The 15405-nt window shown below is 39.6% G+C and overlaps 1 protein-coding gene across 4 annotated transcripts in view; it reads left to right on the top strand.

The window, feature by feature from the left end:
• SCAPER (S-phase cyclin A associated protein in the ER) overlaps window positions 1-15405 on the top strand; it is a 138915-nt gene that overhangs the window by 35061 nt on the left and 88449 nt on the right. For all 4 annotated transcript variants that reach the window (XM_040077406.1, XM_040077407.2, XM_040077408.2 and 1 more), the window contains 6 exons: window positions 264-404; window positions 2230-2385; window positions 2526-2668; window positions 6191-6272; window positions 6384-6536; window positions 7673-7780. In XM_040077406.1, the coding sequence (XP_039933340.1) occupies window positions 264-404; window positions 2230-2385; window positions 2526-2668; window positions 6191-6272; window positions 6384-6536; window positions 7673-7780 (783 nt within the window). The remainder of the gene's footprint in view (window positions 1-263; window positions 405-2229; window positions 2386-2525; window positions 2669-6190; window positions 6273-6383; window positions 6537-7672; window positions 7781-15405) is intronic.

Raw genomic sequence — 15405 nt, 5'->3', positions numbered from 1 at the left:
TATATCAAATCATGAACTTCTTGCTGTTTTAGGGAGACCATCTCAGGTTCAGGGAAGGTATGACTATGTATATAGAAATGTGTTGCATTTGGTCAAACTCACCAAACTGGAGCAGTGTGTCAGGTTAAACTTAAGGCAGGCTTTGTGTAGTGCATGACAATATTTTGTTAGCATGAAGAATGCTTCAGGTATTAGAAAATGCTGAGGAAAATTCAGGCCCTGTTGTCACACGCTGTGTTAGTAATGAATTGACTCCTGTGTAGGAGAAAGATGTGAGGAAATGGAAAGAAGAATTGTTAGATCAAAGGCGCAGGATGATGGAGGAGAAGTTACTCCATGCAGAATTCAAACGTGAAGTGCAGCTGCAAGCAATTGTGAAAAAAGCACAAGAGGAAGAAGCCAAGGTAAGTGACTTTGCTTTCAGAGGAACTTTAATAGCTGTGCTTTTTTATATGCTGTACCTTGGAGTGTTCTTGAGTAGTTTGTGAAGGACAGTGCAGGTTAGATATGAGCATGTGATCCATGAAACAGGTAAATGCTGATGTGTAAATGGTGCATTTTTTCTAAAGTGACTTAAAATTAATTGGCTATTATTAGACATCATGGTGGGTTGGTGTGGAAGAAGAGATAGGTTGAAATAAAGAGCTGATCATTATCTTGCTGCTTTTGTTCCTCACAGTGTTGCAGCATTTTTGGTAATACCTAGTCCTCCTGGAAGGACTAGAAGATCTGATGGTCAATTCTCTGCTTTTCCAGCTCCAGCTCATTTTCTTGTTCTTTTTTGAAAAGCCAGTGGCCCCACACCAACCTCCCCCGAGTTTTGTTGCTGCATATGATGTCCTGTGGTCTTAGATATCCCTTTGGTCCCTGGGCCTTGTTGCTGTGCAAGCCCTACTCAACAGTAACTAAAACATCCTTGTGTTGTCAGCAGTTTCCAGCACAAATCCTAAACATAGTCCCATACTAGCTACTACAATGAGAGTTAACTCTATCCCAACCAAAACCAGCATAAAATAAATGAAGTATTTTATTTTAAAGGCTGTTTTTCCCAAGTGAAGATACATGTATCTCCTCAAGACTGTTTCGTTATATGATGAGCATGTATCCCAGCTGTAATTGATGCAGCTGTTCATTTGTGTTTCAAGATAAGCACAACAAAACTGATTGCACTTTTTTACTTAGTTGCTGTTTCTCTCTTGGATTAAAAGGATTTCTAGACTACCTAATTCAGTCTGCCATACATTGATTACTATTCCATTACACCAGTGTGACTTCTGTAATTATATTAACTAAATCACGCTTGCCATAGTTCCCCAGATAAGCAGATGTGTGTGTTTAAGTGTGTGGGATCTGCTGCCTCCTGAGGTTCTTATGTTCTGGAAATCAAGGTTAATTGGGCCAGAAGGCTTTAGAGAGATAGCTGATGGGTAGGGTAGCTGCAGACCATGGTAACTGTTGCTGCCCAGTTGGTTATCTAAATTCCCAGTGCTTGCTTGTTTACTGACCTGTAAAATCCATTCTGTAAATGGATTCTAGTCAGTAAACAAAGTTACAAACATGATCCTACCAGCCTTTTTCATGATCTGTTTTTGTCTGTCTGTATCTGTTCTCTTTACCTGTTTTATTCAGTGTACACATTAAAGTTCTTTTAAGCTAGCCTTTTTTTGTTGTTCTTATGTATTGCACTGTCCTGTGATTGAAAAAGATAATACATGTTCATGAAACAGGCTATATGGATAAGAAGTATTAGACCATGAGCTTTCTCTTTTTCTATACTATGTATACTTTCACTTTTTTGATCAGTAAGTACACATGTATTTAAAGTTAACTCAAAAGCCCTGTTGGATTCTGCTAGCACTTGTGTCTTTTACTGATTCATCCATTTGAGGTTTAAGATTGCACGTTGTGACTGAGAGAATGGACCGGTGAAGTCTCAGTGCTGATAGAATTGAGAGAGCTTTTCTGTATTTTACCCAAAGTTTCTTGTTTCCCTGATACAATTCAGATTTTCTATTCCATGGGCTGTCTTATTTAAAACAAACAAAACAATAAAAAAATCATTACAAAACCTAAAGACTTATTCTCAAGTCGGTGATTTTCCAACCCATCTGGAGAAATGTCCCACCAGTTTAATTATCAAGTGGGTAATTAACAAATGGATGAAATTCCCTAAAGTGAAACCTATTTCAACTTCTTGGGTCTTTCCTTACACTTTCTGGTTGTTTTCAGGTCAATGAAATTGCTTTTATAAACACCCTGGAAGCTCAGAACAAGCGCCACGATGTGCTGAACAAACTCAAGGAGTACGAGCAGCGCTTGAATGAGCTGCAGGAGGAGCGTCAGCGAAGGCAGGAGGAGAAACAAGCACGGGATGAGGCAGTTCAGGTACCGTGGGTCTGCAGCTGCAGGGGCACAATGAAATGCAGGTTTGTGTTTCATTCTGGCTCTGCAGATGTTAAAATAGTTTCTCCTAATTCCTGTGTATTTCATGCCTAAAGCAGTGAGAGTTTGCTTTCCCTGGGTAGGAGCGCAAGAGAGCCCTGGAAGCGGAGCGGCAGGCCCGGGTGGAGGAGCTGCTGATGAAGAGGAAGGAGCAGGAAGCACGGATTGAACAGCAGAGGCAAGAGAAGGAAAAAGCACGAGAAGATGCAGCACGGGAGAGGGCCAGGTAACTCTGCAGTCATCTCTTTGGTTCCCTTCACCGTGACCTTCCGCAGCAAACTGCACCTCCTCTGTAACAGCACTACCTTCCTGGCTTGTCAGGCTTAGGATTTTAAAAAGTAGCATTAATAAGGATTCCTTATGAATGGCTTGAAAGAAGGAATCAGGTGTGTTATCTCTCAAAAATGTTCTGTAGTACATTTTTGTATTCCTTACGTACATGCACCAATATAAGTTGTAAGGCTGTGTTTTATTACATTCATCTTAGTTTTATTGCTGAAAAGACCTTGTAATAATTTGCCTTTTTTGTATTTCACCGTAGTTTTCAAAAAAAAAAAAAAAAAACAACCCAAGAAAAATGTACCCATGTTCTCCATTTCCTACACTCTTCAGAAACTTTTGGACTTACTGGCATCAGTTTGATTTCACATTGTTGTAAACACCAAAGATTACATCTGTGAAGCACACAGCCAGGAAATCAGACTTCACTAATTCTGCTGCCTGTGAGCTACTTGGTTTATAGTTTTGCCCATAATTAAAAGTTCATAAAGGGGACTTCACATGTACTCACATATCTCTCTTCCTTTTGAGCCAAACATGAGGTGCAGAGGGAATGACTGTTGGTGTATAAGACAGGTTTACTTTCCAATCTGATGCAGTCTGATACATTCTGCTTGTTTAATTTACCAAATTCTCTTTGTATTCACCTCCTAGTTCTCCCTATTTCCCTGCAGTTCCCCTGCCATAAACAATCCTTAAAACCTTGGTAAAAGTTTGGGGTTTTCTGTGATGGGTATTTAGTAATGGTTCTTGATGCATTTTTATTGTCATGGCTTGTTTTCTTCAAAATTGTCAAGAAGGGGATTTTTTTTCCCCCAAGTAAAATATGCAGAAATGTATTGATCACCTTTCATATTCTGAAGTCCTGAGTGACATCATAAAGAGATTCAGCTTTCCATTAGACATGTAATGAATTCTGGGCAGGATCTGTAGCCTTTGCTGGGGCTTCGTGGACCTTTCCTCAGTGTATTGAGCTAAAATCACAATGAGATCAAGTGAGTTGGAAGGGATCAGTATCTCATTCTCACTTGCAAATACTCCAGGAAGATTAGGACTAGTGGAGAATTTGGGAAGATAGACCCTGCATGTGTAAGGCTTCTACACCTTTCTGAAATCTGAGGAAACCCTCAAAGTAAGCAAATGGCCAATAATTGCCCTTCTAACATCTTTGTCTTCTAAGGCCTTCTACAGCTAGATTCTGTGGAAGATCTCCATGCATATAATTCCTTGCTCTTTGAGTTTAATCAGTGGTAAATCGGCCCCATCCCTTTGTTGCACTCCATTCATTTCCTTATGACTTGTGAGGAGAAGCAGTTTCCATTTCCCTTCTGTTCCTGTTGTGTCTCAGAAGTCTCCTCTGTGTTTGTTGCTCTAACACTCAGTTTTCAAACCCTTTTTGTACTTGATATTGCAGTACCGTGCTTGCACTTGTTTTCCTTTGTTTTTCTTTGCCAGATGTCGATTAGAAAAAAGAGATTCTTTCTTTCTTTTTTTTTGATAATTTTGGGAAAGAGTAGGAAAGAATGTGTGTGGTGCCTTACAGTGTGATGATTCTGTCGTGTCAGAGTCATTACATCTCCCTAGTAACTGTCAGGGGTTTCTCTAGCATAGCAGAGCGAGGGGAGGATGCAGTGCCCAGGGTTTGAAGCTCAGGGAGGGATGAGCTCGACAGGAATCTGGCTGTCCTGTCCTTTCCCTCCTGCACTGCAGTGTGTTCTGGTGGAACCTCAGGGGTATCATTTGGTGTTTTGTTGGGTTTTTTCCTGCTGCTAGTATTTGGCTTGTACCCTGAAGATTAAATACTGGCAGGAATGAGCAATTTTTGCAGTATCTGCTTGAAGTTTCTTCAGTATAAGCTTTACTGTGTGCATTTGTTGGTGGTTAAAATATCTGTATGAATGGAATAGTGTACTTAAAACTGACTTTAAAAGCCCCTCTGCCCTTTACTTGTTTCCAGTAAAGTTTTAGTTGTAATTTCAAAGTATTTTATATTCCAGAGAGTTGAAATCCACAGTGTAGAAAATGTTGATCTTGTCAGTAGAGATCATAAAGCTGTATAAAGTGCCCTATGGAAAAACAATGCTTTTCAGAAGGGCTTGTGCAGGAGTTGTGTTGATGCTGTATAAATGGAAACCTGGGAATCTTTTCAAAGACAAAACATTATTAACCCAAAACATTATTAACCCAAAGTATGAAATGGTAATAATTTGCTGTAGTTTGTAGCGTTCAACAAATGTGTGAAAATGCAGACAGAAAGAAACAGCTAAAATGAGCTTGTAGTTAAGTTTTCCTTTCTGTACCTCATGGATGATAACACATAAACTACCCAATGCTTCTCATCCATAATCTCCTCCTCACCCCTCCTGTGCCCACACTGCTTGGAAGCGTTCACCTTTTCTCTCTGAAAGAACAATTTTTAATATTTATCATTTGATTTTACTTCCTCCGCTGTCTTCTTTCCTAACCATTTTTGTATTTTCTGTGGCTTTTTGTTTTAAAACTGTTACTTTATCTGAGCTTTCTGTGTTTATGGAACTGATTTTGGTGTTTTCTATCATATTTCTGTTTAAAAACCCAGACAAACAGAAATCCACGCCTGACAAAATCCATTGCAGTTTGGGTAATAGTCCTTATGTCAGGCTGTCTAGTTTTGTCACTCAGGCTCCTTTAATTTTGGAATGCTTTTTGAAAAGATGGCTGATGGCTTTGGTTGACTCCTTCATAGCTCAGTTTTACCCAGAGCTATGTCTTTACCCATTATGTCTTTGGCACTTTAGAGCTCCCATCACATTGTACAAATTTTGTTTGTAGAAACAGCATGAGTTAGTGACTTTCTTCCCCTTTAGGATTTAATTGCTTCCTTGGCTTACTGATCAGTAGAAGTTGTTCTTGATGAAACTCTAACCTGCTTACCTGGGTTTCTGCTTAATGGTCGTGGTTATAAGTCAAGTTACACCCCTTGTTCTTGTCTCTGAAAAAAAAATCTAATTCTCTTACACGCAGTGATGCTGTTAGTCAGAGTTCTGTCGGGAAGTTTCATTATTTAAATTTGCACCAATGGACGTTTTATAAAGCACTGCCCTCAGTGCTGCAAGGGGTTTTTTCCATTTTTTGTCCGCTCTTCCCCATTGGTTCGCTGACTGCAGCCCTTGGCTGAGGAATGTGACAGGGTTTCACAATCCTCATTCTTTTTTGACATCTTCCTGACGCTCATTGCTCTGATTGGGACTGAGGTGTGATCCAGGTTCTGCTACAAAGGTTCAAGTGTCTGTTTTTGTCAAGTCATTTGAATGAAAACATCAGCATTCTCAGGTACCTAAGTTGCTTTTTGTTGTTTTTCTTTTCTACTGAACCATCTTCAACTTCATTTTTGGGTTTTCTTGTTCTGCATTCCAAACATAAATGTGTCAGTGTTATTCATGCTTTACATTGATACAAATTCTCCCTGTACTTACTATCTTTTGGTTAGAGATCGAGAAGAGAGGTTGGCAGCTCTTACAGCAGCTCAGCAAGAAGCCATGGAAGAACTGCAGAAGAAGATTCAACTGAAGGTATAAAAGGATACGTTAGTTGAAAAATACGGCGATATTTTTTTGCTGTCAATTCCATTTGCTGTCATTCAATGTGGTTTCTCTTCGCTGCTTTGTTTATTTTCCATCCAGCACGACGAAAGCATTAGAAGGCACATGGAACAAATTGAACAGAGAAAAGAGAAAGCAGCTGAACTCAGTAGTGGAAGGCATGCTAACACTGACTATGCACCAAAGCTCACACCCTATGAGCGAAAGAAGCAGTGCTCGTTGTGCAATGTCATGGTGAGTTGGGCAGAGGGGATACTGCTGCAATTGCAAGACCAACCCAAGCCATGAAGCTACAAGTTCTGCTTTACTCACTTGCACATTTACTGTATCCCTGTTCTGCTTTTGTAAAAAGTGCATCTTATTCTGCTGCCTGTAATCAGGTGGGTTAGGGAAGATTTAAAAGAGCTGCAGAGTTGTGGGTAGAATGGAGACTGAGCAGTGCTCAGTTATTGGCTCTCTGCTGAGAGAAGCAAGAACTGAGGAGATGGGAGAAAGTAGTTAAAAGATTTAAAGCAAAGTAAAGAATATGGTCCTTTACATAGCAGGCAGCTGAGCTGGGAACACCTTTTGTAAGATGCTCTGGATATTTGAATTTACTCTGAGGTCAGGGCCTGATTGGCTGAGTGTCGTTGGACTGAAATTCAGAGAAACCACGTCAAGCTCAAGGAGTTCTTGAATGGAGCTTGGTTGGACAGTTAAAAGTGTTGGGCAGGAAAAGGAGTGTTCTCTTTGTCTCCTCTCTTCCTTTGGTGTCTGATTTTTGGTTGCTCTTGGAAGCCAAGGACATTGCTTGGCAGCGTCCCAGCCTCAGCAGGGGCTCTCTGCCCGTGTCTGCCCTCCCTGTCCCAGGAATGGTGGGGGAGAGAAGCCACACAGCCACTGGGCCAGAGCTGAGAGCTCTCTTGATATCTGCTTTCACTGCTTTGCAGAGACTGTGCATTATTGGAGCCTTTTCTGCCACTGAGCATTATTTCTCTTTAATTGCTGCGTTGAGCGAGACTGCATGGGATCACCTGAGGCGGTGCTGGAACAGAAACTCGGGCTCAGCAGGCTGGAGTCTTGTGTACTCACTGATCATGCATTTCAGAGTGAAACTCCAATATATGAAATTAGATTAAAGTGAAGATGAGAGGAGAGCCTAACACATTTTTTAATCTATTCTTACACTGCTGGCTAGCAAATCATTCTGTAATTTATTGTTAAATTCTGCATAAAAGATGTTTACGTAAATTAGGTTGTGGAGTAAAGTACTGTGCTTGAATTTCTGAACGTACCCCTGACAATTTGGCATATTATGTTTAAAGTGCTGTTATTTATACATTATGGAATTTGCAAAGGAAAAAATAACTATTAAGTTATTGTCATTACAGATTTCATCAGAAGTGTATCTTTTCAGCCACATTAAAGGGAAAAAACATCAACAAGCTGTGAGAGAAAACAGTAGCATCCAAGGACGAGAGCTTTCAGATGAAGAAGTGGTAAGTTTTGTACTGTCTTGCTGTATTACTTCTGGTTTAAATGCCATTCAGCTGAGTAGCCTATGAAAGTATTGAATAAGGACTTGAACAAGACTCTTTCTGTTAGCATGGGAGTCATAGCAGACCACCAGTGAAAAGCAGTGAAAGAAACAGTGCATTCACATGCTGCAGGCAACTGCCATTTGAAATTGGTTCTTTATAAAATGTGAGGAATTGCTTTTCTGTTAATCAAAGGCATTTTTCATGTCACTACATTTATCTTTTCATCGGAAAAGTCTTATACATTACAGTTGTCACCATCCTGCTATTTTCTTTGTTTCTTCTTGTTGCTTAAAATCCCTTAGTCCTCTTTCAGGTGAGCAGATGTGCCATTCTGTGCACCATGGTCCATAATGCTGAAAACTTAGCACTAAATTACTTCACAATGTAAGATTTGAAATGTTTTGGAAGTATTAATATTGCTAAGAAGAGAAATAGCTTTTCAGTAGCTCCTTTAGAAGAGTTGGCATTTAGGGTGATTTTGAGGAAGCATTGAGGACATTTTATGCGTAGCAAGAGGCTACTCTTTTGTAGAAAAGATATCTGCATAGTTATCTCATTTAATTTTTCATTGCTGCTGCCAGAATTCAACTACAGTATTAAGTCAAGGCCTTTTCTATGAGAATTTGGGTTCTGCCACATCCAAAAAAATTGTGAATGCCCCTGTATTATATCTGTTAGGAGGAAATAGTGTGCAAGCCAGTTCTTCAGCACTGATTCAGGTTGAACTTAATTGTGTTTGGAAATCAGTTTCTAGCCAAGTTGATTCATATGACACTGTCCAGTAGTTCTGAATTTTTCCCTTTCCTTCACAGTTCTTCTACTATTTTTATTTACTGAAAGCTTCTCTTTGTTTTCAGCTTCTTACATTTGGTAGTAACATGTTCTCCTTTATAAAAAACTTTGGAGAGTTAAGTCTCTGAACCACAGAGATGGTTATCACCGAAAAAGCAGAAAAAGATAACTGGAGAGGCAGAGTAGTCTGGAGGAATAAATGTTTGTGGAGTCCCACTTTCCTGCCCCTTCCAGCTGTAATGAAAGTACATAAACTGGTTTCTCACTTTCTTTTTCCTCTTGGACCGTAGTTAGTAGGAGTTGTGTGGTTTTGGATTTTAGGTGCCAGGCTTACCTGGGGTGTATATTTGAGAAATCTCCATAGTGCACCTGTTTGCCTGGAAGTAGCAGCTGTGAGATTTCCCAGGATCTGTCCTCTTGTGGGCAGTCCCAGGTATTGATGGACATTTTCTTGGATCTCTCTGGCCTCTACTGGTACTTGGCTGGCCACTGGTGACTGAAGTGTGGTTCCTGCTGGGCAGCTGGCTCAGAGGGATCTGGAATAAGGCAGTGAACTGGATTTCCTTGTGACTGGGCAGTACAAACTCTCCACATCTGATAGCTGAACAATTCCGGTTTCGTGAGGGTGGGATCAGGTCCTGACAGCTGCCTTTGCAACCAGCCGGTAAAAGAGAAGTTCCACTAGAGGGCACAAAGGTCCTGATTTTTGTGCCTAAATCCAGGGTTTCTCAGCAAAACATTTTGATGAGAATGTAAGACCTAGATGGAGGTTTAATGTATGTATTTCTTGGGTAATGCTTAGTGCAAGAGAGAAAGGAGTGAACAATTTTAACTGAATGAGCAGCTTGAGAATTCCTCTAGCAGATTCCAATATCCTTAACCAAGATGCTGCATGGTACTTGGCATACTGGCAATGTATGGATGCTTCCGTTGTTAGGTATTTTATGTATTAGTTATGGCTTTATTTCAGATAGTCCAAGTACAAAATCCTTAACTATATTATCATAACCTGAAATTTCCTAGGCCTGAGATTTTCTCTGCTTTTTATTTATTTTTTTTTTTCAAAGAGCAGTGCTAAGATACTTGTTGTAGATCTGGGCAGAGTAAAGTAGGAAGGCAGTTTTGATAATCAGAGCAATCTGCTTTGTGTATCCCTTTATTCAGCATACATAGTTAATGCCAACCTCTAACAACAACTAAAGCATCCAGTAATTTCTCAAGTTCTGAAATACTTGAGAAAAAAATTCCAAAGTATTCACAGAAGTGAACCCATATTCCAGGGAAGCTTTGTAATAGTCACGGTTACTTATTTATCAGTGTTTTCAATTTTTCAGTCAGTGAAGGTAACTCTAGTGAGAACACACTTGTGCTACTTAAAGTTATTACTTGTCATCTGTGATGTATTTAGATTATATATGTCTTGTCTGTGACCCTTCTTCTTTGACATAAAAGATTTTATTTATATCACCTTTGACCTAATAAAATTTCACCTTTAACCTTATGCACTTGGCATCTCAGATAACTTACCTCTTGATCTTTGACTTATTTTGTGTTCAGCCTGTTCAGTATATTAGGCAGCTGCCTGGAAAGAAAGCTTTTATAAAATTCTAATCTGATCATAGAATTTCTTTACTATTACTTGAGAAATCACAGGATTTGAAATACTTCAATTTTGTCCATATTGGTACCTCAGATTTAGGTATCTCCTCAAGACTTTGGAAACCGATTTAAACAAATGATTTTATAATTTCTCTTCACGCAGTAAGGATTTTTCTTGGTTGATTTGACTGTAAACAAAAAGTTAAAAACCTCATAATGGTCATGGACACTGATTCCTCTGGGCCAGGTATGTGGTGGGAGTTGATCTTGCCAGAAATAAAAAGAAGCTGATGTATTCTAGGGGTTTTCTCTTTGCTGTAGTGTCTATAAATTCTGTAATTTTAGAGACATTTTCAGAGGTAAAGCAGACTGCATGTTGGAGCAATGGCCCACTGGCTTGGCATTAAGTGCTCATTGTGCTTAATTCCAGCATGTCTTGTGCAGGAGCTGACAGCTGGGATTAGACCATCAGGAAGGTGAATTCATTTGTGGATGTGAAACACACAAAGAAAATAGTTTTGCTGTGAATGAAGATACAAAAATGAAAAACCGTGAAGTTCTTTTCAGATTGTGTGGCAGCTTCATTGCATGTCAGCCTTTTGGGTTTTCTTCATTTGGGGATTTAGTAGTCTCCAGCTGAAACAGTTGTACCTTTGTTTTACAGCAAACGGCTCTTGGTTTTCTAACAGTGGTTATCCTGTAAAAGCAAATCAAGTTCTGTTCATGTTGGTTACTTCCTTTGTAACTTTGCTTTTGTCTGGTCTCTTATAGATGCATTAATTCACCTAGGTGGTAAAACTTGCAGCAGGCTAAAAGTCATCTTCAGTATATTTCTGAAGCTTTCAATGCTCCCCCTGCCCCACATCATTTCAGCATTATCTGCAGTGCAGTAAGAGCGTCCTGCCTGCATTATCTCTCTGCTTAAGTGCCTGGCTGCTTCCATCAAACTCTCAGCTTCGCCTGCTTTTGCACTGCCTTTTTCTGTGCTATTGATTTCCCGTCCCCTCTCTCAACATCCAATTGCTTTTAGTTCAGCAAAAGATGTAAACACTGTAAGCAATTTGCTTTCATTGACTTCGCTGGAATCAATTAGTATGTTGGTAGTCCTGACTAATTGCTTTGCTGAATTCATGTCTGTGCGACACAAAGGCCTCAGTGAAATGGTGCCTGCAAAAGCCATAGGACAACACCTGGTGATTTCATTAGGTTGAGGAGTCTCTGCAAGGACCTCATAGATGTTTTCTCCCACTTGTAGCTCCTACAGATTCACTTTTATGCCCCTCTGCTTTCTCTTTTGTCTTTGCCTTTTTTGTCTCTCCTGATTTGTTTGGAGAAATACACCCAAGAGCTCCCTTTGAACCATTGGCCCAGCTCGCTCTGTATCTCCTGGCCTTTAAATGCCATGGTTTAAAGGGACTTTCAGAATCTAAATCCTGTAATTCCATGTGCTCTATGAATGTTTCTAATAAGTGAAAAGCTCTTCTAAAAACCAGATGCAATAGATGACTTGGCAGGGTTTGGTTAATTTATATAAGGTGCATGCTACAGTTTTATGTATTCCTAAGAAGGATGGAGGAACATTAGTGAACTGTTGTTTGCATATGTGAAAAACGTGGGGTTTTTTTATCAGGAGAGAAAACTGATTCTATTGTCATTATATAAAGGCAACAGAGAACTTCTAAGAGGTGTATTTAGATCAAATGAAAACATAATCCTGTGATGGAGCAGAGGTGATCGTTGTCTGAAGACTGACAGAATATAAATTGAGGATTTATATACAGACCTGGTTGGCTGAGCCCACCCACGCTCCTTTAGGAGAAGCTGCTGGGCAGTGACTGAAGCTCCCTGTGGAGTGTGGCTGCCCACTGGCTGGGGCTGCAGTGGGAGCCTGTGCTGGCCCAGCTGTGACTTACAGAGTGCCTGCTGTGCTGGCAGCTGCCCCGGGCACGGGCACAGCCCTGGCAGGGTGTGCTGGTACCTGTGCTGTGCCAGCGAGCTGAGCTTAGCAGCCAGCACCGCACACAGGCAGAGCTTGTGTTCACGGCACTTGGAAGTTCGAAAGGATTGTTGGATTTTAGGAGCGAGGAGTTGTTTTTCTGAAAGAAATTGAGCTGTTTTCCTAGAGGTGTGTGCTGCTTCCATTATTTCTTGCAGAGGAAATTACTGAGGGAAAAAGATGTGGGAATAGTTTAATGTCTGACCCTGGCTGCTCTTCGTCTGTATTAACAAGGAGCTTTCTTGTCTAGACGCATGGTGGTGCCAGGATTTTGCTAATTACTATTTTTTTTGAATACGCTATGTTTTCATTACAGTTAAATTATATATAACTATTATTTTACGGCTTTAGCCTTTGCAGTATGGAAAAAATGCTTTTGTTTTCCTTTCTGAATCAGTGTTTTCAAGTTCTTGTATTTCAATGAATAACAGAGTTTTATAAACTCCTTTGGTAGCTTGTCTAAAAGATATGATTAAGCAAAATGGAAAATAATAATACTAAGCATGGTCACATTTTTCGCTTCATCTAATAGAGGAGTTTGAGATGTTTGCTATTTGAGGAGTTTAAACCTTTGAGGATGTGGCTTTTAAAAATCATTATACACAATTAATAGTTCTCCTTTTATTCTGGAGCATTCATATGTATGTTACATGTCTACTTGTGTTCCTAGAATCAGACTGGTTTGAGGTGGAAGGGGTCTGGCCTGGGCACTGCCAGGGATCCAGGGGCAGCACAGCTCTGCTCAGTGCCAGTGTGTCCAGCTTGCTCTTGCCCTGCTGTTTGCCCTTCATCTCTTCTGGCACTTGCCTGGTCCATTATGGCCATTACAGCCCGGGGAGATGACCCTGACCCAGCTCTGGTGGTTCTGCAGCCATTTTTGGGCAGCATGGTGATACATGTGTTTTGGTCATATGTAGAATAATATTGCTGTTTGCTTTATCCACAGACCTCATAGTAAATGCTTTTTTTTTTTTTTTCTTGGCATCTCATTATAGTTCTCCAACAGTAGCTCATTTTTCTTCTCTCTTGCTCAGGGGAAACAATCTGTAAATCACTTGCAAACAAGAACTCCCCATCCCAGTAAAGCCTCAGGTTCTGGTTGAGTTGGCTTTACTCAATTTTTTTTTTCCTGCAGAAGGAAGGAATTTTTTTTAGAGCAGAGTTGTGTGTTGCTGCAGGAGTGGAATTACGCCAGGCATCTGTGGTCCATTTTTGTTTCTGGACATTACCTACCTCATGGATACCTGTGCTCCTTTCAGCCCAGGAGTTCTGGCTGTGTCATTCTGCTGTGAATACTTCTGTCCTAAATGACATTGTCATGAGCAATCATTTATAAAGTCTAATCCATGTTGCAGTTTGCAGAAGGTCTCTCAGTACCCCATACATCAATTCTAGTTTTTGTACTTTGCATAGCAATTGCTTCTTACCTTTAATTTATTATAAAGTGTTGTTTTTCTTGGCAAAAATGTATGTGATTAATTGTTTATTGGCTGTGCCTTTAATTTTGATAGATCACTGCCAGCAGCTGCACCCTTCCTAATTTTGGCTTGGATCTCTTGAATATTCACAGCCAGTAAAAGAATCTGCTGCTGGCAGGCCCAAGTGCATTCTGATCCCCCCCTTTCTCTCAGCTGTCCTTGCAGCCAGATGAGAATGTCAGTGCCTTGCAGCCTTTCTCCCTCACCTGCAGGGATGCTTTCCATGGCCAGGATGCAGAATTCTCATCCTCACAGAGGAGGCACCTTTACTTTGCCTTCTGTTCCCACATTTCAGAGTGACAAGTGGGAATTATATTAAAAATCTGAAGAAATGCTTAAAGCTCCTAATTTGTTATTTATCTTAGTGGCAGACTTGTGTCATTGAATCTATGGACAAGCAAGGTGACTGAAAGTGCAGTCACTATTAGCAGTAAAAATAGCTTTTAGTTTGGGTGTGCTAAAAAGCAGGATTAGTCCCTCATGGAAAAAAACCCTAAATCCCAGATATCAAGGAGAATCCTAGATGTACCATGAAAGGTCACTTCAGTCTTGAATGAATAATAGTTTTTTAATGCTCTCAGCTCATCTTCTAAAGTACAGCCTAGCATAAAAATATTAATAATTAAAATGTTGATTTTGATTCTCAAAATGAATGAATATTTGAATATTCATTACTTTATGACCTGTTTCTTATACATGTAGCACTTCTAGTAACACCTATTAATTCATATTAGTACAGAATACCTTCCTTTTTATGAGTCTTCGTATTTTGGAGTGGATCACTTGTGGTCCTATAACAGTATTCAATTTCTTTATGATTGAGAATTACTGATCATTTGTGTTTCAGGCTCTCTTTGTTTAAAATTGAAGTGTGCTGTTGATATAACTCATAGTCTACTTCAGCATCTGTTTTCCATATTAAATATTGTCCTAGGTTATGAGGAAAAAATAAAATAGTGAAGAGTATTGTTGAAACATGTAGTAAAATCATGAACAAATATTCCTGTGGTAATGTGATTTAGAATTTAACCTTAAAAAACCCTTCAAAATTTGGCAAATATATCCCTTAAGTGATTATTTACACAAGTAAGAAACCATCATTCCTGACTTTGGTAATAAATAGCAAAAACACTTTTTAATGATTTTCTGCAGTTACAGGATATTGTCTGTTTTGAAGCAGGTAGAGATGTAAATCCAAAAGATATATGTAGGCTTCAGAATAATTACCTATTGATTTGCTTGAATATATTCCTTATGTACCTTACCTTTGTGGAAAATACTCAGTTTGATTTATATTTTCTATATTAAAATGGTAAATGAATGACAGCTATTATGTGATATAAGCTACTCCAAGTATTTCTTTATAGTCTTCCTGATGTTTATGTTTTAATGCTGATGTGACAGGGCAGGTAACAACAAGCGTTTGGAAGTTCTGAAGACTGAATTTAGATAAATAGCTGGAGACAAATGTTTTTCAAGTTGCTTTGGTCTGCAGAATTGGGTTAGAACACTTACAAGAATACCTTTTCTTTCAGAATTTGGGGATTCAAGGTTGGAAAGAATACAAAAATAACAGAATAACCAGCCTTACAGTTTTCTGGCATTTCTTCTTCAGTTCTGGCCAGAACCCAGAAGTACAGAAGGGAATGAAAATGAAAAAATAACAGAGGGGAAAAAACCCTCTAAAGGCTTGATATTCAGCAAGGTCATTTTGGCTT

Source organism: Hirundo rustica, chromosome 13, assembly GCF_015227805.2.
Source record: "Hirundo rustica isolate bHirRus1 chromosome 13, bHirRus1.pri.v3, whole genome shotgun sequence".
Classification (NCBI taxonomy): domain Eukaryota; kingdom Metazoa; phylum Chordata; class Aves; order Passeriformes; family Hirundinidae; genus Hirundo; species Hirundo rustica.
This window is presented reverse-complemented; position numbering and strand designations above follow the sequence as displayed.